The sequence below is a fragment of the Pithys albifrons genome, chromosome 8, assembly GCF_047495875.1.
Source record: "Pithys albifrons albifrons isolate INPA30051 chromosome 8, PitAlb_v1, whole genome shotgun sequence".
NCBI lineage: Eukaryota > Metazoa > Chordata > Aves > Passeriformes > Thamnophilidae > Pithys > Pithys albifrons.
Window position 1 is genome coordinate 247,535 of NC_092465.1, and position 22,546 is coordinate 270,080.

The following is a 22,546-nucleotide window of genomic DNA, read 5'->3' on the forward strand; positions in this document are numbered from 1 at the left end:
CACTTGTGCTTGGAAAAATTCAAGAGAAGGAAAAGTCAGTTCCCTTCTCTCTCTCTGATCCATAAACAAAGCAGTCCTGTAGGACAACGCAGGCTATTCACAGGAGGCCTGATTTAACAGGGATAACAATGGAAACAAACAAAGCCCCCCAAAACAGGAAGGTAAAATCATGCTGCTTTTCTAACAGGAGCACAAAAAACTCATTCAAGCCTGAAAGGAAATTACAAACCACAAGAAAAAGAACCAAAAGAAACGCTCTGCCTTGATACAACTCTCTGATCGTTCCAAAGGAAATTCTCCACAGATCATAAGCAATTACCAATCATTTCGCCTCTGTAAATAAATAAGGACTTGGGTTTCTGTTCAGGTGCTGGGTGTGTCCATTGAGGGTTCAGGGGTACCGTGGGGTAGTTTAGGGCTGATCCTGCTGAGAGAATGCAGTCTGATAGCCTGGAGTATCCTCTCTGTCAGTGAAGCGCTCCTTGTCAGGGGTTGTGTCATGCCATCCTCAGGCAGCTCAAACAAGCCAAGGAGGGAGGGCCTGCAGCAAAGGAATCCTGGGGGGAGAGGGGAGAGGAACAGTGAACAGGTGAGGACAGCCTGTGCTTCACAAGAACGCTCAGATTACCTGGAACCCCTTTGCAGAGACTTGCTTAACTCCTGGCACTGTCCCTGTCCCAGGGAAGCTGCACTAGTGTCCTGGGTTGAGCTGGCAAAACGCCAACTGTCCAGGACAGAGTGAAGAGGGTTCCTCCTCCCCCCAACCAGCCAAGGGAAAAAAAGAAGAGAGAGAGAAAAGGAAAAACCTCAAAAGCAGGTTTATGCTGGAACTAACTACATGTATTTACACAGAAAAGAGAAAATTAAGAGGAAACTACAATATAACACACACTTACACAAGTTATGTATAACAAGAAATAATTTCCCACTTCCCAGTAAACACAAATTCTACCATTTCAACTACAAATCATTCTAGAGAAGTCAATTCTTCAGAGACAGACTTAAGCAGAGAGAAAAGCTAAGAACAAACACTTTACTTCCCTAAGATAACATGATGGTAAGCTGGTACTCCGGGCTTGGGCCTCCCCATCCCTCCTGGGACAGCAGAGTGTCTTGCTGGGACCACAGCTGTGAAGCAACTGCCTAAGCCACTCCCACACACCAGCTCTTACCCCTTTTGAGATGATGCAATATGGTATGGAATACAATATTATTGGCCAGAAGAAGTCAGCTGTTAGCTAGCTCAGTCCAGCTCAAGTCAGCTGACAATTCCCAGGCCTAGCTGAACTTTTAAAAACTAAATTTAGGCCCATCTGGCCAAACCCATAACAACTAGGACTGTGGGTCTGGGTCCTCTCCAGGCACAATGCAGCTACTGATAATAACAGCATCAGCAATGCACTCATTTTTTTATCAGCTCAAATTGCCATGATAGAAACCCAAGAAAAGCAATCCTTTTCCAGATTGTAACTCCAGAGGGCTCAGGGACACTCAGCAGGCACAGACAGAGCAGCACAGACACAGCAGAGGGCTCAGGGACACTCAGCATCCACAGAACCTGCAGCACAGACACAGCAGAGGGCTCAGGGACACTCAGCATCCACAGAACCTGCAGCACAGACACAGCAGAGGGCTCAGGGACACTCAGCATGCACAGAACCTGCAGCACAGACACAGCAGAGGGCTCAGGGACACTCAGCATGCACAGACAGAGCAGCACAGACACAGCAGAGGGCTCAGGGACACTCAGGAGGCACAGACAGAGCAGCACAGACACAGCAGAGGGCTCAGGGACACTCAGCATCCACAGAACCTGCAGCACAGACACAGCAGAGGGCTCAAGGACACTCAGCATGCACAGAACCTGCAGCACAGACACAGCAGAGGGCTCAGGGACACTCAGCCACTGCCATGGCTCTTCATGCACAGGGCACAAGCTCAGACACTCTGAGAGCAGCAGTTATGGAGGGAGAAACAGCTCATCTCTCAGACAATCTTTACTTACCAAAATATTGGTCAAAACAGTCACTATGGGGTAAGAGAGTTAACTGTGCACTCAAAATGTCTAATTTTATATGAGCTGCCTGAATCTCCCAAGTCCATGCAACTGAACAGGAGACAACCATTACTTATAGCCCATCAAGTGGATAAATCTTCATCTTTTAAATAGCATATATTTGAGCTGATTGCTAAACTAAGTGCTGTGAAAAATAAGGCCTTTCTGAGGTTACCAGGAAAACCTTACAAAAGCCAAGTTCCAATGAACAAGAAGACACAGCAAGATCTTGCCTTCTGCCTACAACACACTTCATTTTGCTGATTATCAAACCTTAGCAAGAGACCATTCTCACAGAGGCATTTCTTCTCTGCTGAATGCAGCCCAGGGATGCAGAGCCCAAGCCACCTACCCTGCCTGGGCACGCTGTGAACAGTTTGTGCAGAGACTGGGCCAGCTGGATCCTGGGATTGTTCACCATTTGCCCCACAGGATCATGTTCTTCCTTCCCAGCAAAGGCCAGCTGGGAGAATGCAGTCTGATAGCCTGGAGTATCCTCTGTGTCAATGAAGTGCTCCTTGTCAGGGGTCGTGTCATCCTCAGGCAGCTCAAACAAGCCAAGGAGGGAGGGCCTGCAGCAAAGGAATCCTGGGGGGAGAGGGGAGGGGAACAGTGAACAGGTGAGGACAGCCTGTGCTTCACAAGAACGCTCAGATTACCTGGAACCCCTTTGCAGGGACTTGCTTAACTCCTGGCACTGTCCCTGTCCCAGGGAAGCTGCACTAGGACTGTGGGTCTGGGTCCTTTCCAGGCACAATGCAGCTGCTCATATTAACAGCATCAGCAATGCCCTCATTTTTTAGCAGCTCAAATTGCTGTGATACAAACCCAAGAATAGCAATTCTTTTCCAGATTACAGCTTTTCTCTAAGTACATTCAAAAAGAGTTCTAGTCCAGGACCTGGTTACTGTCATTCAGTTCAGGCTACCTGAGCCCCCAGACTGCTGGACTGCCTTTCAGTCTCCAGAGCTTTCCCCCAGATTCCACTTTCAGGCTAAGACACTACAGCCTGTCAGGTTGTGAGTATTCTCAGGCCTCCTGACTATGACAGTTACAAGTCAAAAGTGGGCCCAGCTTTCCAGAAGGAATGCAAGCTGACAGTAGCCTAATTCCCTTCAGTGGAGCTCTACTCAGCCAAATCCAGGCTCAAACACATCTCAAACCAGCTCTGCCATTTGCTTTGAAAACACACTTCCCTTTGTGCAGTGAAGGATGAAAAGGTATGAAAAGCCTCAAGCTGAGTCTCACCACAACAGTGGGCCTGAAGAAATGCCAAAGGAGTTTATTGGAGGGGCCTATTCTCGTGAAAGCTCCTACTTTCCAGACCTCCAACAGCATCACCAGCAGACCCTGAAGAAGTGTGGCACCTACCACAGCTTGGGGTACTCAGTGTCCATCATGGGAGGACATTCTGTTAATGTCTTGGTGATGCCAACAGCACGGATCTGCTTTTCAACTTGTCCCAGACTCTTTCTGGATTTCAGGAATCATCATTTTCTCCAAGCCCGTTTCAAACATCCTAGTATGACAGTTAGAGAAAAAGTATCAGAACGATTTATCACCCTATGGTGACCAAAGAAAAGGAGAAACCACACAAAGCACCAGGAAACAGAGAACACAAGACAATTTGTTTCTTAACAATTGCTGCCCTCTTACATAGATGTTTACACACATAAACTTGTTACAAAGGATAAAAACCAGAGACAGCAATCCTTCCCTTTTATGACCCGCTCAGGAGATCAGTAACTTGAACTATCAGTGAGGAACTGTGGGCAGAAAATCAGAAATGAACCCCAAAAGGAGAGGCACCCGGGCAGTCAGATTAGCGCCAAACCTCCTTTGCCATTTCAGCCAGAGAGACAACTCTTTCCTGCTTCAAAGGCAAAAACTGCACAGCAGCCTGAAATACAACCCAAGCCAACAGAACACACTCCCTCTGGCTGTATGCTGCCAAGTATTTCCTGCAGAGCTCATGCCCCATTTCCTGTGCCAAACTAGTTAATGAAGAGGAGAAAAAGGACAAAGTAAAACTCCAGATGAAAACAAGAGAATTGCTTTAGAGTCAGCAGCAAAATGCATTCTAAGAAGGAGACAGAAAGGGCAGCCTTCATAAATGTTCCCTTTTACTGAAGGGCATTAACTTGCTGCTCCAAAGTTTGCCTAAAAACTGCTCATCTTCTCGGGCACCACAACACTGAAACGTGGAACGCTGGAAGCACCACTTCCATTTGGTTGGTGGAACACCACTGGAAGAACCCTGTAATTCTTGCTCCTCTACAGGAGGCATCAAGCAGATTTTAAAGGATTAATAACAGACCTTGTGTGATCTGTGTAGAGATAACATCACGAATTTCATCAGCATGGCCATCTGCCTGGGGATGATTTCAACAATGTGTCACAGCTTTGACAGAGGAACGTAAACCCTTCCTCAGAACTTTATTCCCATGAAGGCCAAAATGACACAAAAGCATGGAATGTTTCCCAGCATGAACACAAACTGCAGAGAGCAGTGGTCAGAATGGCTGTGCTGTGTGGCAGGGCAAGTGTGTTGCTATTAGCTGGAGATTAAATGGAGACACTTTCAGACAAGTAACGACATCACACACACCAGGAAAGGAGGAGAACTACACAAGTCCTTTAGTTCCATTCCCTCAGTTTTCATGGAGTGTCACCTGCTGTGGCCACTGCCCTTTATGCCCCCCTTGACTCCAGAGCATTTGGAGCAAGTCCCTGGAGCCACCAGAGTCCCACCCATGTACAGGATGCCTGATCTCTGCAACTGCACACTCTGAACCACTCGTGTCACACTGGAGCTTTTCAGAGCAAGGAACTTACTTTTGATAAGTTTTGTTGGTTTGGAACTTGGAAGTCTTTGGAATAGCAGAATGAAGACCTGTTTCCTGTACCAGTCAACTGATTCACTGGAAATTTAAAAGAACAGTTATTCAGTTCACAGTGGGCTTTGACTGGTGCTGTCACTTTACAGAAAACACAGATAAAGTTGTTCCCATCTCTTTAACTGATAAATGTGACATTTTTGCTCCTGAAGTGTTAACCTTTGGCATGACTGCACACTGCAGAACCACAGCCCACAGAAGTCAGTTTTGAATGCAATTTGAGCTCATACTCACGGGGGCATATGCTCCATGATGCTGTTTAGCAGGTCAAAGCCTTGGGGATCACTGGCTTTCAAGGCAATCAGCTTCAGGAATCCCCCCAACACTCCAGGCTGCAAGGAAAGCAAACATGAAGCTCTAGGCAACTGTTCTTCCTAAGTGGCCCAGCAGAAAGTTGGCTCTGACCATCGAAGACACGCAACAGTGCAAAAGCATCCCTAACCTAAACCAGGATTCTGATCCTGCAGTGCAGGACAAGGAAGACACGTTGTGGCTCCTTCTCAGTCACTCACTCACTCACCCACTCACTCACTCCACTCACTCACTCACTCCACTCACTCACTCACTCACCCACTCCACTCACTCACTCACTCCACTCACTCATTCACTCACTCACTCTCCTCAAGCCTGTTCTGAACACAAGCCCTGAGAGTTCTGCTGGTCCACATGTTCCACAGGAAGCAAACAAGGTAAGAAAATTCTGGGAAACTGCCACTTGCCAAAACCAAGTGCAGGAATTTTCCATCTCGGCTGACAAAAGCACAGGAGCCCAGGATTCACCTCACCCCCAGGACGGGAAAGCACCCACCGAGCTGCATGCAGAGTATTTGTCTGTGTATGGAGCGCCACTGAGGCCCAGCCCAGCCCAGCCCCTGCCCCGCGGCCCCGGCACTCACGATCTTGGCGGCGGCGCTGCGGGCGATGGTGCCGGCGCCGCGCTCCAGGAACGCCTCTGCAGCAGCCGCACCGGCGGCGGGATGTTCCCCGCGCGCTCCCGCGGCACCGGCTGCGGCAGGTGCGGGAAAACAGCGCCATGAACGAACACGGGATGTGGCATCGAGCAGGAGAGACAGAGAGGCGGACTCCGGGCGAGCACAGGAGGGACGGCGCGCTGTGCTCCGCGCATGCGCAATAGCGACGCCGCTCTGTACTCCGCGCGTGCGCAGTAGAGACGGCGCTCTGTATTCCGCGCATGCGCAGTTGGGACGGCGCGCTGTACTCCGCGCGTGCGCAGTTGGGACGGCGCGCTGTACTCCGCGCATGAGCAGTACCGACGGCGCTCCGTACTCCGCGCTTGCGCAGTACCGCCGAAGCTCTCTAATCCGCACGTGCGCAGTAGCGATGCAGATACCGCTGCCCAAACGCCGGTTCGAATCCCGCCCTCGCCGGCCCTTCTCCCTCGCTGGCGCCGCCTGCCGGACATGTCCACGAACTGCATCGTAGTCCAGCCCCCACCACCTCCAATGCCCGCCGGGGGTCCCCAAGGAGGGGCGTGACGAGGGGCGACACCTCGGTCGCCGGGGGTCCGCAAGGCGAGGTTGCCGAGGGCCGACAACTCGGGCGCCGAGAGTCATCGGGTTGAGGTTGCGGCGGGGCGACACCTCGGGCGCCGGGACTCCCCAAGGGGGGATTGCCGAGGGACGACAGTTTTGGGCACCGGGGGTCCCCAAGGGGGTTCCCGGAGGGACGACATTTTGGGCACCGGGGGTCCCCAAGGGGGTTCCCGGAGGGACGACATTTTGGGCACCGGGGGTCCCCAAGGGGGTTCCCCGACGGACGACATTTTGGGCACCGGGGGTCCCCAAGGGGGTTCCCCGACGGACGACATTTTGGGCACCGGGGGTCCCCAAGGGGGTTCCCCGACGGACGACATTTTGGGCACCGGGGGTCCCCAAGGGGGTTCCCCGACGGACGACATTTTGGGCACCGGGGGTCCCCAAGGGAGTTGTCCGAGGGACGACATTTCGGGCACCGGGGATCTCTGTGGGGGTCTCTGGGGTGTCTCTGGAGCATCTCTGGTGGTCTCTGGGGTTCTCTGGAGGTCTCTGTGGGATCTATGGGGGTCTCTGGTGGATCTATGAGGGGTTCCTGTGGGTCCCTGGGGTCCTCTGGGGGTCCCAAGGTGGGTCCCTGGGGGTCTCGGAGGGGTTTCTCGTGATCTCTGGAAGGGTCTCTGGAGGTCCCTGGGGGGCATCTCGTGATCTCTGGGCGGTCTATGGGGGTCCCTGGGGGGTCCCTGAGGGTCTCTGGGGGTCTCTGTGAGTCTCTGGGGGTGTCTGAGGGTCCCTGGGGGGTCTCTGGGGGTGTCTGGGGATTTCTGGGGGGTCCGAGGGGATCCCCAGGGGAGTTCTTTGGGGGTCCCTGGGGGGTCTCTGGTGGATCTTTGAGGGGTTCCTGTGGGTCCCTGGGGGATCTCTGAGAGTCTCTGGGGGTCTCTGTGAGTCTCTGGGGGGGTCTGAGCGTCCCTGGGGGGTCTCTGGGAGTCTCTGGGGATGTCTAGGGGTTTCTGGGGGGTCCCAGGAGATCCCCAGGGGAGTTCTTTGGGGGTCACAGGGGGGGTCTCTGGGGATCTGTGGGGGTCCCTATGGGGTCCTTGGGGGTCCCTGTGGGGTCTCTGGGGGTCTCTGGGGGCATCTGAGGGGCCCTGGCGGGTGTCTGGGGGTCCCTGGGGGGTTTCAGCGTGTGTCTGGGAGTTCCTGGAGGTCTCTGAGAGTCTCTGGGGGGTCCCTGCGGGTCTCTGGGGGTGTCTGGGGGTCCCTGGAGGGGTCTGGGGGTCTCTGGGGATCTCTGGGGGTCTCTGGGGGCATCTGAGGGTTCCTGGCGGGTGTCTGGGAGACTCTGGGGGTCCCTCAGGGGTCTCTGCGGGTCCCTGAGGGGTCTCCGGGAGTTTCTGGGGGCCCCTGGGAGTCTCTGCGGGTGTCTGGGGGTCTGTGGGGGTCCTTGGGCGGTCCCTGGTGATCTATGGAGGGTCTCTGGGGGTCCCTGGGGGGTCTCGGCGGGTGTCTGGGAGTCCCTGGAGGTCTCTGAGAATCTCTGGGGGGTCTCTGGTGGTCCCTGGGGGGTCTCTGGGGCTTTCTGGTGGTCCCTGGGGGGTCCGTGGGGGTCTCTTGGAGTCTTTGGAGGTCCCTGGGGGGGGTCTCTGAGGGTTTCTGGGAGTCTCTGGGGTGTCTGGGAGTCTCTGGGGGTTCCTGAGGGGTCTCTGCGGGTCCCTGAGGGATCTCTGGGAGTTTCTGGGGGCCCCTGGGAGTCTCTGGGGGTCTGCGGGGGTCCTTGGGCAGTCCCTGGTGATCTATGGGGAGTCTCTGGGGGGTCCCTGGGGAGTCCCAGTGGGCTCTCTGGGGGTCCTTGGGGGGTCTCTGAGAGTCTCGGGGGGTCTCTGGGGGGTCCCTGGGGGTCCGTGGGGGCGTCTGGGAGTCCCTTGGGGGTGTCGGGGGGGTGTAGGGGGGGTCCCTGGGGTGTCTGGGGGTCTCTGACAGTCTCTGGGGGGTTTCTGGGGGAAACTGGGGGTTCTCTGGGAGATCTCTGTAGCTTCCTGGGGGACCCTGGAGGTCCCTGGGAGTGTCTGGGAATCTCTGGGCTCTCTGGGGGTCCCTGGGGGGTCCCTGGGTGGGTCTCTGGGGGTCTCTGGGGTCCCCAAGGAGGTTGTCCATGGGGCGACACCTCGGGCGCCAGGGCTCCTCGAAGGGGGGGGTTCCCGAGGGACGACATTTCGGGCGCCGAGGCTCCCCAAGGGCGTGCTGGCCGAGGGGCGACACCTTGGGCGCCGGGGTTCCCCGAGGGGGTGTTGCCGAGGGGCGACACCTCGGGCGCTGGGGCTCCTCGAAGGGGGGGTTCCCGAGGGACGACATTTCGGGCACCCGGGTTCCCCAAGGGAGGTTCCCGAGGGCCGACATTGCTGGGCTGTGGGCAATGGGGGTCCCTGAGTTCCCCAGGCACCCCCTGACCACTCTTACCTCCCCTTACCTCCCTGTGACTCCTCTGAGACCCACAATCCACTGTGAGACCCCCCTCATTTCTCTCTGACTTCTCCTGGATCGCTTTGGACCCTCCTGAACTCCCCTGGACCCCCCTGAATCCCCCTTGGACTTTCCTCAACTCTCTTGGACCACTTTGCACCCCACCCCAGCCCCCCTTGACACTCTCAAAAACCTTGGACCCTCTTGAATCACACTTGGACTCCCCTGGACCCCTCCAAACCCCCTGAAGCCCCCTGGACCCCTCTCAAACCTGCCTGGGACCCCTTGGACCCTCCTTAGACCCTTCTGGACCCCTTCGAACCTTTCTGGACACCTCTGAGACTCCCCTGGACACTCCTGGACCCCCCCCAAAACCCCCTGGACCCTCCGAATCTCTCCTGGACCCCCTTGGACCCCTCTGAAACCCCCTTCCACTCCCTTAAAACCCCCTGAACCCTCCTGAACATTCCTGGACCACCTTGAATCCTCCTAGGGCCCCCATGGACCACCCCCTCATACCCCCAGGGAAAACCCCTGGACCCTCCTGGACCAACTTGAACTCTCCTGGACCCCTCAAAACGCTTTGGACCCCTCTGGACCCCCCTGGGCCCTCTCGGACTTCCCTGGACGTCCCATGTCCCCTGCATGTCCCCCCATAGCCTTCCCATGTCCCCAATGTTCCCCCCATGTTTCCTCCATGTCCCCTGCGTCCCTCATGTCCACCCCATCTCCCTCATGTCCTCCCCATGTCCCCTCAATGTACCCCCATGTCCCCCTGATGTCTTCCCATGTCCCCCTGATGTCCCCCCATGTCCTCCCCGTGTCCCCCCCCGTGTCCTCCCCTTGTCCCCCCATGTCCCCCCAATGTATGTCACTCCATGGCCTCCCAAGACACGCAGCTGCCAGCACAGGACACACACAAATCCCTCCGAAATTCTGGAACACGACATTCCTCTGCAGGGCTGAAAACAAGACGGGGAGGCTTTTTTCCTTTCCGTAGGTGGACTAATGCCCCCAAAACCAGGGAGCTGGGACAGTGGCTGCTCCCTGCACTCTGCTGCACTTTCCACAGCTCCTTCGTTGACTTCCTGGTGGATTTGTGCATCCTCTGAAGGTGGCACTTCTCTGCAAAGCAACTCAGCAAATCCCTTCAGTTTGATTTGTTTCCAGATTTTTCTCCCTAGCACCACAGAGCTCAAAAAGGAAATCAGAAAACCAAGAAAAAAACCCAAAGAACAAAAAATCGCACCGTGCCAACCCCCAGCTCCTCCCACAAAGCTCAAGGGGTCCCATGTGTGTCCCCGCCACCTCCAGCTGGCCACCAGGCCCCCAGAGCTGAGGGAAATCTGAGCAGATACTGAGAAACCTCCTTTGCTGAGCACACTCATCACTGCAGTCCTTCAGGCTTTGCAAGAGTCTGTAGGGATCAGACCCCAATTCCAATCCCTGACTACCTTTCTAACAGGTTTTGTTAGACACACACTGGGTGGTCACTCCAAGAACAGCACACAGAGACTGCACAAGGCATTACAGGATTGCCATGAAGAACAGAAGTACCTTTTCATTTGCATGGTTTTTCCTCTGCAATAACTACCGACCGGTCTGGTTCCTACTGGACATTTCCCTTGAGGGTTCAGGGCCCTCTGGTGAGGTGGGGTTGTTTAGGGCTGATCCTCACAGGCCCAGACCAAACCCAGCCACCCCATCACTGCTGCACCTGGGAGCAGATGGAAATCTCAATACAGCATATAAATGCTCCCCTTCCCTACTACTCAGTCTTTCCTTGCAGATGCAAGGAGCAGATTTACTCCATCCTTTGCAGGGACTTGCTTAACTCCGGGCACTGTCCCTGTCCCAGGGAAGCTGCACTAGGACTGTGGGTCTGGGTCCTTTCCAGGCACAATGCAGCTGCTCATATTAACAGCATCAGCAATGCCCTCATTTTTTAGCAGCTCAAACTGCCGAGATACAATCCCAAGAAAAGCAATTCTTTTCCAGATTGTCACTGCATTCAGGCTGGTGCTCAGCATGCACAGAACCTGCAGCACAGACACAGCAGAGGGCTCAGGGACACTCAGGAGGCACAGACAGAGCAGCACAGACACAGCAGAGGGCTCAGGGACACTCAGCATGCACAGACAGAGCAGCACAGACACAGCAGAGGGCTCAGGGACACTCAGCATACACAGAACCTGCAGCACAGACACAGCAGAGGGCTCAGGGACACTCAGGAGGCACAGACAGAGCAGCACAGACACAGCAGAGGGCTCAGGGACACTCAGCAGGCACAGAACCTGCAGCACAGACATATCAGAGGGCTCAGGGACACTCAGCATGCACAGATCCTGCAGCACAGACACAGCAGAGGGCTCAGGGACACTCATCATGCACAGAACCTGCAGCACAGACATATCAGAGGGCTCAGGGACACTCAGCAGGCACAGACACTACAGCACAGACACAGCAGAGGGCTCAGGGACACTCATCATGCACAGAACCTCCAGCACAGACACAGCTGAGGGCTCAGGGACACTCAGGAGGCACAGACAGAGCAGCATAGACACAGCAGAGGGCTCAGGGACACTCAGCAGGCACAGAACCTGCAGCACAGACACAGCAGAGGGCTCAGGGACACTCAGCAGGCACAGACAGAGCAGCACAGACACAGCAGAGGGCTCAGGGACACTCAGCATGCACAGAACCTGCAGCACAGACAGAGCAGAGGGCCCAGGGACACTCAGCAGGCACAGAACCTGCAGCACAGACACAGCAGAGGGCTCAGGGACACTCAGCAGGCACAGAACCTGCAGCACAGACACAGCAGAGGGCTCAGGGACACTCAGCAGGCACAGAACCTGCAGCACAGACACAGCTGAGGGCTCAGGGACACTCAGCATGCACAGAACCTGCAGCACAGACAGAGCAGAGGGCTCAGGGACACTCAGCATGCACAGAAGCTGCAGCACAGACAGAGCAGGGGGCTCGGGGACACTCAGCAGGCACAGACAGAGCAGCACAGACACAGCAGAGGGCTCAGGGACACTCAGCTGCTCATCCAAACACTCACAGCTCCGCCCACAGGCTCTATGTTCCCAGAGGGAAAAACGACTGGACGGGACACACCTCGGACATCACAGTTCCTCTCATTCCTGGTGCCCTGCAGAGTCACAGGAAGTACAGTCCCTCTCAGACCCTTCACCCCTGAACACGAGGACACCTGCACTTTACACTGGATCCCAGGGACCTGCACAAGTGTGTTCAAGTGAGCACAAGTCGATGGCTCCCTCTGACACATCCAGCCCTCCCTTCCCTCTGAGAAGTCCCAAAGACTCCCACTCCACCCCTGCGTCTGTGCCCTGTGCAGCACCCGCACCGAGCTCAGCTCTCCCCTGGCCCTAGGACATTTCTGCACGTCACCTGTTACTGATTACAGAGCACAGGATAAGGCAAGAACAAATTTGGCAGCACTTATCACCTGGAGTTTTCTTTCTCCACAAATTGCTGCTGTTCCTCTTGGCTCTGGAGGTTCCTGCACGAGCCCTTGTCCCAGCCCTGCCACACACACACAAGAAGCAACAGGCACACAGGCGCTGCTTTCACAATTCCTGACCCAAACCCTTGCCTTTCCTGCCCAAAGCTGAGGGAAATCTGACAGAGTATTAACAAATCAGCTTTGCTGACAGCAGTCAGCGCTCCACTCCTTCGGACGTTGCAAAACTTTGTAGGGAACAGACCCAAATTCTAAAGCGCAGTCTAACTCTCTAACAGATTTTGTTAGAGAGAGAGTGAGCCGTGACTCATAGAACAGGAAAAAAAGACTGCACAAGGAATAACAGAAGGTTTCTCAGAAGAACTCAAGTTCCTCTTTCCCTCATCATGCTGGGACTGCAGGACCCAGCATTTAAAAGACCCTAGCATTTAAAAGACAATACAATTGTTACTGATTCTTAAACCTCTGCAACGTGGTTATTTCCCAGAGAACTGAACCAGCACTAAACTACTCCCACATCCCTGCAGTGCTTTGGGGAGTAGCAAGATGATGTCCCACTTGTGCTTGGAAAAATTCAAGAGAAGGAAAAGTCAGTTCCCTTCTCTCTCTCTGATCCATAAACAAAGCAGTCCTGTAGGACAACGCAGGCTATTCACAGGAGGCCTGATTTAACAGGGATAACAATGGAAACAAACAAAGCCCCCCAAAACAGGAAGGTAAAATCATGCTGCTTTTCTAACAGGAGCACAAAAAACTCATTCAAGCCTGAAAGGAAATTACAAACCACAAGAAAAAGAACCAAAAGAAACGCTCTGCCTTGATACAACTCTCTGATCGTTCCAAAGGAAATTCTCCACAGATCATAAGCAATTACCAATCATTTCGCCTCTGTAAATAAATAAGGACTTGGGTTTCTGTTCAGGTGCTGGACGTGTCCATTGAGGGTTCAGGGGTACCGTGGGGTAGTTTAGGGCTGATCCTGCTGAGAGAATGCAGTCTGATAGCCTGGAGTATCCTCTCTGTCAGTGAAGCGCTCCTTGTCAGGGGTTGTGTCATGCCATCCTCAGGCAGCTCAAACAAGCCAAGGAGGGAGGGCCTGCAGCAAAGGAATCCTGGGGGGAGAGGGGAGAGGAACAGTGAACAGGTGAGGACAGCCTGTGCTTCACAAGAATGCTCAGATTACCTGGAACCCCTTTGCAGAGACTTGCTTAACTCCTGGCACTGTCCCTGTCCCAGGGAAGCTGCACTAGTGTCCTGGGTTGAGCTGGCAAAACGCCAACTGTCCAGGACAGAGTGAAGAGGGTTCCTCCTCCCCCCAACCAGCCAAGGGGAAAAAAGAAGAGAGAGAGAAAAGGAAAAACCTCAAAAGCAGGTTTATGCTGGAACTAACTACATGTATTTACACAGAAAAGAGAAAATTAAGAGGAAACTACAATATAACACACACTTACACAAGTTATGTATAACAAGAAATAATTTCCCACTTCCCAGTAAACACAAATTCTACCATTTCAACTACAAATCATTCTAGAGAAGTCAATTCTTCAGAGACAGACTTAAGCAGAGAGAAAAGCTAAGAACAAACACTTTACTTCCCTAAGATAACATGATGGTAAGCTGGTACTCCGGGCTTGGGCCTCCCCATCCCTCCTGGGACAGCAGAGTGTCTTGCTGGGACCACAGCTGTGAAGCAACTGCCTAAGCCACTCCCACACACCAGCTCTTACCCCTTTTGAGATGATGCAATATGGTATGGAATACAATATTATTGGCCAGAAGAAGTCAGCTGTTAGCTAGCTCAGTCCAGCTCAAGTCAGCTGACAATTCCCAGGCCTAGCTGAACTTTTAAAAACTAAATTTAGGCCCATCTGGCCAAACCCATAACAACTAGGACTGTGGGTCTGGGTCCTCTCCAGGCACAATGCAGCTACTGATAATAACAGCATCAGCAATGCACTCATTTTTTTATCAGCTCAAATTGCCATGATAGAAACCCAAGAAAAGCAATCCTTTTCCAGATTGTAACTCCAGAGGGCTCAGGGACACTCAGCAGGCACAGACAGAGCAGCACAGACACAGCAGAGGGCTCAGGGACACTCAGCATCCACAGAACCTGCAGCACAGACACAGCAGAGGGCTCAGGGACACTCAGCAGGCACAGACAGAGCAGCACAGACACAGCAGAGGGCTCAGGGACACTCAGCAGGCACAGAACCTGCAGCACAGACACAGCAGAGGGCTCAGGGACACTCATCATGCACAGAACCTGCAGCACAGACACAGCAGAGGGCTCAGGGACACTCAGCCACTGCCATGGCTCTTCATGCACAGGGCACAAGCTCAGACACTCTGAGAGCAGCAGTTATGGAGGGAGAAACAGCTCATCTCTCAGACAATCTTTACTTACCAAAATATTGGTCAAAACAGTCACTATGGGGTAAGAGAGTTAACTGTGCACTCAAAATGTCTAATTTTATATGAGCTGCCTGAATCTCCCAAGTCCATGCAACTGAACAGGAGACAACCATTACTTATAGCCCATCAAGTGGATAAATCTTCATCTTTTAAATAGCATATATTTGAGCTGATTGCTAAACTAAGTGCTGTGAAAAATAAGGCCTTTCTGAGGTTACCAGGAAAACCTTACAAAAGCCAAGTTCCAATGAACAAGAAGACACAGCAAGATCTTGCCTTCTGCCTACAACACACTTCATTTTGCTGATTATCAAACCTTAGCAAGAGACCATTCTCACAGAGGCATTTCTTCTCTGCTGAATGCAGCCCAGGGATGCAGAGCCCAAGCCACCTACCCTGCCTGGGCACGCTGTGAACAGTTTGTGCAGAGACTGGGCCAGCTGGATCCTGGGATTGTTCACCATTTGCCCCACAGGATCATGTTCTTCCTTCCCAGCAAAGGCCAGCTGGGAGAATGCAGTCTGATAGCCTGGAGTATCCTCTGTGTCAATGAAGTGCTCCTTGTCAGGGGTCGTGTCATCCTCAGGCAGCTCAAACAAGCCAAGGAGGGAGGGCCTGCAGCAAAGGAATCCTGGGGGGAGAGGGGAGGGGAACAGTGAACAGGTGAGGACAGCCTGTGCTTCACAAGAACGCTCAGATTACCTGGAACCCCTTTGCAGGGACTTGCTTAACTCCTGGCACTGTCCCTGTCCCAGGGAAGCTGCACTAGGACTGTGGGTCTGGGTCCTTTCCAGGCACAATGCAGCTGCTCATATTAACAGCATCAGCAATGCCCTCATTTTTTAGCAGCTCAAATTGCTGTGATACAAACCCAAGAATAGCAATTCTTTTCCAGATTACAGCTTTTCTCTAAGTACATTCAAAAAGAGTTCTAGTCCAGGACCTGGTTACTGTCATTCAGTTCAGGCTACCTGAGCCCCCAGACTGCTGGACTGCCTTTCAGTCTCCAGAGCTTTCCCCCAGATTCCACTTTCAGGCTAAGACACTACAGCCTGTCAGGTTGTGAGTATTCTCAGGCCTCCTGACTATGACAGTTACAAGTCAAAAGTGGGCCCAGCTTTCCAGAAGGAATGCAAGCTGACAGTAGCCTAATTCCCTTCAGTGGAGCTCTACTCAGCCAAATCCAGGCTCAAACACATCTCAAACCAGCTCTGCCATTTGCTTTGAAAACACACTTCCCTTTGTGCAGTGAAGGATGAAAAGGTATGAAAAGCCTCAAGCTGAGTCTCACCACAACAGTGGGCCTGAAGAAATGCCAAAGGAGTTTATTGGAGGGGCCTATTCTCGTGAAAGCTCCTACTTTCCAGACCTCCAACAGCATCACCAGCAGACCCTGAAGAAGTGTGGCACCTACCACAGCTTGGGGTACTCAGTGTCCATCATGGGAGGACATTCTGTTAATGTCTTGGTGATGCCAACAGCACGGATCTGCTTTTCAACTTGTCCCAGACTCTTTCTGGATTTCAGGAATCATCATTTTCTCCAAGCCCGTTTCAAACATCCTAGTATGACAGTTAGAGAAAAAGTATCAGAACGATTTATCACCCTATGGTGACCAAAGAAAAGGAGAAACCACACAAAGCACCAGGAAACAGAGAACACAAGACAATTTGTTTCTTAACAATTGCTGCCCTCTTACATAGATGTTTACACACATAAACTTGTTACAAAGGATAAAAACCAGAGACAGCAATCCTTCCCTTTTATGACCCGCTCAGGAGATCAGTAACTTGAACTATCAGTGAGGAACTGTGGGCAGAAAATCAGAAATGAACCCCAAAAGGAGAGGCACCCGGGCAGTCAGATTAGCGCCAAACCTCCTTTGCCATTTCAGCCAGAGAGACAACTCTTTCCTGCTTCAAAGGCAAAAACTGCACAGCAGCCTGAAATACAACCCAAGCCAACAGAACACACTCCCTCTGGCTGTATGCTGCCAAGTATTTCCTGCAGAGCTCATGCCCCATTTCCTGTGCCAAACTAGTTAATGAAGAGGAGAAAAAGGACAAAGTAAAACTCCAGATGAAAACAAGAGAATTGCTTTAGAGTCAGCAGCAAAATGCATTCTAAGAAGGAGACAGAAAGGGCAGCCTTCATAAATGTTCCCTTTTACTGAAGGGCATTAACTTGCTGCTCCAAAGTTTGCCTAAAACTGCTCATCTTCTCGGGCACCACAACACTGAAACGTGGAACGCTGGAAGCACCACTTCCATTTGCTTGGTGGAACACCACTGGAAGAACCCTGTAATTCTTGCTCCTCTACAGGAGGCATCAAGCAGATTTTAAAGGATTAATAACAGACCTTGTGTGATCTGTGTAGAGATAACATCACGAATTTCATCAGCATGGCCATCTGCCTGGGGATGATTTCAACAATGTGTCACAGCTTTGACAGAGGAACGTAAACCCTTCCTCAGAACTTTATTCCCATGAAGGCCAAAATGACACAAAAGCATGGAATGTTTCCCAGCATGAACACAAACTGCAGAGAGCAGTGGTCAGAATGGCTGTGCTGTGTGGCAGGGCAAGTGTGTTGCTATTAGCTGGAGATTAAATGGAGACACTTTCAGACAAGTAACGACATCACACACACCAGGAAAGGAGGAGAACTACACAAGTCCTTTAGTTCCATTCCCTCAGTTTTCATGGAGTGTCACCTGCTGTGGCCACTGCCCTTTATGCCCCCTTGACTCCAGAGCATTTGGAGCAAGTCCCTGGAGCCACCAGAGTCCCACCCATGTACAGGATGCCTGATCTCTGCAACTGCACACTCTGAACCACTCGTGTCACACTGGAGCTTTTCAGAGCAAGGAACTTACTTTTGATAAGTTTTGTTGGTTTGGAACTTGGAAGTCTTTGGAATAGCAGAATGAAGACCTGTTTCCTGTACCAGTCAACTGATTCACTGGAAATTTAAAAGAACAGTTATTCAGTTCACAGTGGGCTTTGACTGGTGCTGTCACTTTACAGAAAACACAGATAAAGTTGTTCCCATCTCTTTAACTGATAAATGTGACATTTTTGCTCCTGAAGTGTTAACCTTTGGCATGACTGCACACTGCAGAACCAAAGCCCACAGAAGTCAGTTTTGAATGCAATTTGAGCTCATACTCACGGGGGCATATGCTCCATGATGCTGTTTAGCAGGTCAAAGCCTTGGGGATCACTGGCTTTCAAGGCAATCAGCTTCAGGAATCCCCCCAACACTCCAGGCTGCAAGGAAAGCAAACATGAAGCTCTAGGCAACTGTTCTTCCTAAGTGGCCCAGCAGAAAGTTGGCTCTGACCATCGAAGACACACACCAGTGCAAAAGCATCCCTAACCTAAACCAGGATTCTGATCCTGCAGTGCAGGACAAGGAAGACACGCTGAGGCTCCTTCTCAGTCACTCACTCACTCACCCACTCCACTCACTCACTCCACTCACTCACTCCACTCACTCACTCACTCACTCACCCACTCCACTCACTCACTCACTCACTCACTCCACTCACTCACTCACTCACTCACCCACTCCACTCACTCACTCCACTCACTCACTCACTCCACTCACTCCACTCACTCATTCACTCACTCACTCACTCACTCACTCACTCACTCTCCTCAAGCCTGTTCTGAACACAAGCCCTGAGAGTTCTGCTTGTCCACATGTTCCACAGGAAGCAAACAAGGCAAGAAAATTCTGGGAAACTGCCACTTGCCAAAACCAAGTGCAGGAATTTTCCATCTCGGCTGACAAAAGCACAGGAGCCCAGGATTCACCTCACCCCCAGGACGGGAAAGCACCCACCGAGCTGCATGCAGAGTATTTGTCTGTGTATGGAGCGCCACTGAGGCCCAGCCCAGCCCAGCCCCTGCCCCGCGGCCCCGGCACTCACGATCTTGGCGGCGGCGCTGCGGGCGATGGTGCCGGCGCCGCGCTCCAGGAACGCATCTGCAGCAGCCGCACCGGCGGCGGGATGTTCCCCGCGCGCTCCCGCGGCACCGGCTGCGGCAGGTGCGGGAAAACAGCGCCATGAACGAACACGGGATGTGGCATCGAGCAGGACAGAGCCCAGTGGGGACACCTCGCTGTACTCCGCGCGTGCGCAGAAGGGACGGCGCGCTGTACTCCGCGCATGCGCAATAGCGAAACCGCTCTGTACTCCGCGCGTGCGCAGTAGGGACGGCGCGCTGTACTCCGCGCATGCGCAGTTGGGACGGCACGCTGTACTCCGCGCATGAGCAGTACCGACGGCGCTCCGTACTCTGCGCCTGCGCAGTATCAACGAAGCTCGGTACTCCGCGCCTGCGCAGTAGCGAAGAGCTGTGTACTCCGCGCCTGCGCAGTATCAACAAAGCTCTGTACTCCGCGCTTGCGCAGTAGCGAAGAGCTGTGTACTCCGCGCCTGCGCAGTATCAACGAAGCTCTGTACTCCGCGCTTGCGCAGTAGCGAAGAGCTGTGTACTCCGCGCCTGCGCAGTATCAACGAAGCGCTGTACTTGGCGCGTGCGCAGTAGCGAAGAGCTGTGTACTCCGCGCCTGCGCAGTATCAACGAAGCTCTGTACTCCGCGCTTGCGCAGTAGCGAAGAGCTGTGTACTCCGCGCCTGCGCAGTATCAACGAAGCGCTGTACTCGGCGCGTGCGCAGTAGCGAAGAGCTGTGTACTCCGCGCCTGCGCAGTATCAACGAAGCGCTGTACTCGGCGCGTGCGCGGTAGCGAGGGGTGCCGGGGTGCCCCAGCCGCCCCAGCAGTGCCCGCCGGGCCCGAGCGGGGCAGGCGCTGCCCGGGCCGGGGAGCGGCTCTTGCTCTTCAGCCGCGCCTTCCACTCCCACTGTGGCCACCAGCGAAAGCTCTTTTTTTTTATGGTTTTTTGTTGCCATTTTATCACACTTATTAGCTTTATTATTTAAAATTTGGTTTTTTAAATTTATTTTTTGGTACGTACATTAATTTTTCTTCTTATTTTGGAGTATTTTGTGTTACTTTTTTTCATTCACTCCCTTGTGTGAGAAGGCCACGCCCCACAGCCCCGAGAGGGATGCGACGGGGGCCGAGGGGAACGTTGAGACACCCTGAAGGTCCAAAATTGGCGGGGGGACGTTAATGGGACTCCCCCCGCCACACAAGCCCCCCCATTTTAGGGGTCCCCACCCCCTGTTTTTTGGAGGGGTCCCCGAGCCTCTGCTTGCAGCGCCAGCCGCTGTGCCCGTCCCCGCGGGGCCCCCGCCCTGTCCCGGCCCGGCCGCCCCGCTCCCCGCGCATGCGCACACCGAGTGGTGCCGCTCGCCGTGCCCGTGCTCGGACCCCCGTCCTTTTTTTTTGCGATTGCGCATGCGCGGTTTGCCTCTGTTGCAGTAACTGCGTTTCGGTCAGCAGGTGTCACCCGCGAGTCGTGGCGCACGCGCAGTACTTCCTGCTCACCACCAGGCGGCAGCAGCGGCGAGTACGGCCCCTTGCGAAGAGCGGAACCTGCGCCCGGCGGAGACCCTTTCGCTAGTTTGGTTTTCTGGTTTTGGTTTTTATTTTCTGTGACAATTTTATTTTTCTTCTTTATTTTGTTTTTATTGCAATTTTTTTATTTCATGATTTTTAATTCTGGGGTTCTATTTATAATTCTGCTTCATCTTTTTTTCTAATTTTTTGGTTCTGATTTCTTTTTTAAGTTTTCTTTTTCTGTATTTACTTTGTATTTAACGGGGTTTTAATCAATTTTATCTATTATTTTCACCATTTCTTTTTGATTGCACATTTTAGTATTTTTTTCTATTTTTAATTTGTTTTTATTCTAGAGAAGCAAACAATGCAGCTCCTCTGAGGAACATCACACCTGGACTAGCATAAGGGAGAGTTGCTCCTGGCTCAATGGGCCCAGGATGCCTCAGGCCACCTGTAGGTGAATGAGGCCGAGGGGTGGATTCAACCATGGACATTATTTCCCAGGTTATCCACTATTGTGAAACCCCGGAGAAGGGGACAGTGACCCCAGTGTGGGGATGGAAACCCCTGAAAAGGGGATAGTGACCCCTGAGAAGGGGATAGAGATCCCTGAGAAGGGGATGGAGACCCCAGTATGGGGCCAGTAACCCCAGTGTAGGCATGGTGACCCTAATGAGGGTATAGTGACCCCTGGAAAGGGGATGGGATGGTCCCAATGTGTGCCTCAAGGGTATTTAACCTTGGGGGAAAAAGAAACTTGCATTTTGAGTTCTGTGTTCCAGGACATGAACCATCAGATGAAGAAGACCTGAGCTGAAATGGTGCTGGTGTCCAATGATGAACTGTTTTTCCTGTCTGAAGTACCTACCCCATCCTAATGGGCTATTGCCTACAATATTGAACGGTGGAAGGCAGCCCTAGAAAGAAGAAGGACTCTTTAAGCGTGGGAATAAATAGATGTAGACTTATATTCTATAAGTTTGACATCATTTGGTATGAAATAAGGGGTGGAAGTTGTAGTGGTTTTAGCTAGGCCTGAAACTAGCAGGCTCAGAGAATCTCTGTGGATTGGGAGACAGCTCTCACCTGACTGGGTAACCAAGAAGTATTTCATACCAGATGACGCAGACTTAAGATATGTGTACAGCAGTGGGAGGTGTTAGGTCAGTTCCATTATGGCTGAAGTGCAGAGAAGACTGCTGCAGTTGGTCTGCTCTGTTGGGCCCTGCACCTGCTGCCTCTGCTTGCATTTTGTTTGATTTCGGGAAAGTAGAAATATTTTGTTGTTATACTTTCTCTTTCTTGCAGGTTGTCTTTTAGAATACTTATAGAGTAATGCACTTTGTATTAACTGGGGAGGGGGACGTTATTTCTTGTTATACTATACATAACTTGTGTAAGTGTGTGTTAAAGTGTAGTTTTCTCTTAATTTTCTCTTCTCTGTATAAATACATATAGTTAGTTTCAGCATAAGCCTAGTTTGAAGGGTTTTTTTCCCCTCTCCCTCTTCTTTTTCCCTTGGCTGGTTGGGGGGGAAGGGGGGAACACTTTTCTCCCTGTCTTGGCCAGTTTGCGTTTTGCCAGCTCAACCCAAGACAGCAGGGGAGAGGCTGCTCACCTACTCTTCCATTAAACACAACACCTGGAAATAGTGCCCTGGCTGCCCAATCTGGTCATTCCAGTCACTGGGGGTCACCCAGAGGGTCTTTGACCACAATTTTATTTACATTTTATGCTGGCGAAGTCATTTCCAGCAGCATTGGATACTCCTGGCCAAGGTGACTGCTCCATGAAGTCAGACCACTGATGATCCAGGGGGGACTTTCAGTGTTACTTGCAGGTTTTGTTCTCCTGAAACTCAAATAGCCTCACTAGGCAGATCTGGGCCCAGTGCTGAGGGTCACAGTGTGCCTGTGAATCACTGGAACCAGCACCAAGCCGTGGCTACTCCTCATGTCCTTCAAACCCAGGGAACAAACAGCGGGCACGTGGAGCACAGGATACCTTCCCAAACACACACGTGCACTGTGCTAACGAAACCCGCCGGCGCGGACCCGTGAGGGCGTCACAGACAGGTGCTCCCGTGGACAGAGGGCTCACACAGCAGGGACATGGAAGACAACTCATCCTGGCTTCTCCCAGTCTCTCCCCTTCTGGACAACCCAGGGGACACGTGGCAAGGCAGAGCTCGAGGAGGAGGAGGCAGCAGCAAAAGGGACTGGCATTCTTTCAAAAAGGTACATTCAGACCCTCC

General features: G+C 52.7%; 2 protein-coding genes across 2 annotated transcripts; both read right to left on the reverse strand.

Moving 5' to 3' along the window:
* Positions 1 to 2,158: 2,158 nt before the first annotated feature.
* On the reverse strand, positions 2,159 to 6,527 carry LOC139675218 (uncharacterized). The gene is made up of 4 exons (XM_071562562.1): positions 5,850 to 6,527; positions 5,188 to 5,285; positions 4,892 to 4,977; positions 2,159 to 2,644 (listed from the first exon to the last, which is right to left on the reverse strand). The coding sequence occupies exons 1-4, from the start codon at positions 6,525 to 6,527 to the stop codon at positions 2,331 to 2,333; spliced, it is 1,176 nt and encodes a 391-aa protein (XP_071418663.1). The 3' UTR covers positions 2,159 to 2,330.
* An 8,432-nt stretch (positions 6,528 to 14,959) lies between these two features.
* LOC139675219 (uncharacterized) lies at positions 14,960 to 19,736 on the reverse strand. Its single transcript, XM_071562563.1, has 6 exons — positions 19,454 to 19,736; positions 19,253 to 19,393; positions 18,750 to 19,192; positions 17,987 to 18,084; positions 17,691 to 17,776; positions 14,960 to 15,445 (listed from the first exon to the last, which is right to left on the reverse strand). The coding sequence occupies exons 1-6, from the start codon at positions 19,734 to 19,736 to the stop codon at positions 15,132 to 15,134; spliced, it is 1,365 nt and encodes a 454-aa protein (XP_071418664.1). The 3' UTR covers positions 14,960 to 15,131.
* Positions 19,737 to 22,546: the final 2,810 nt, after the last annotated feature.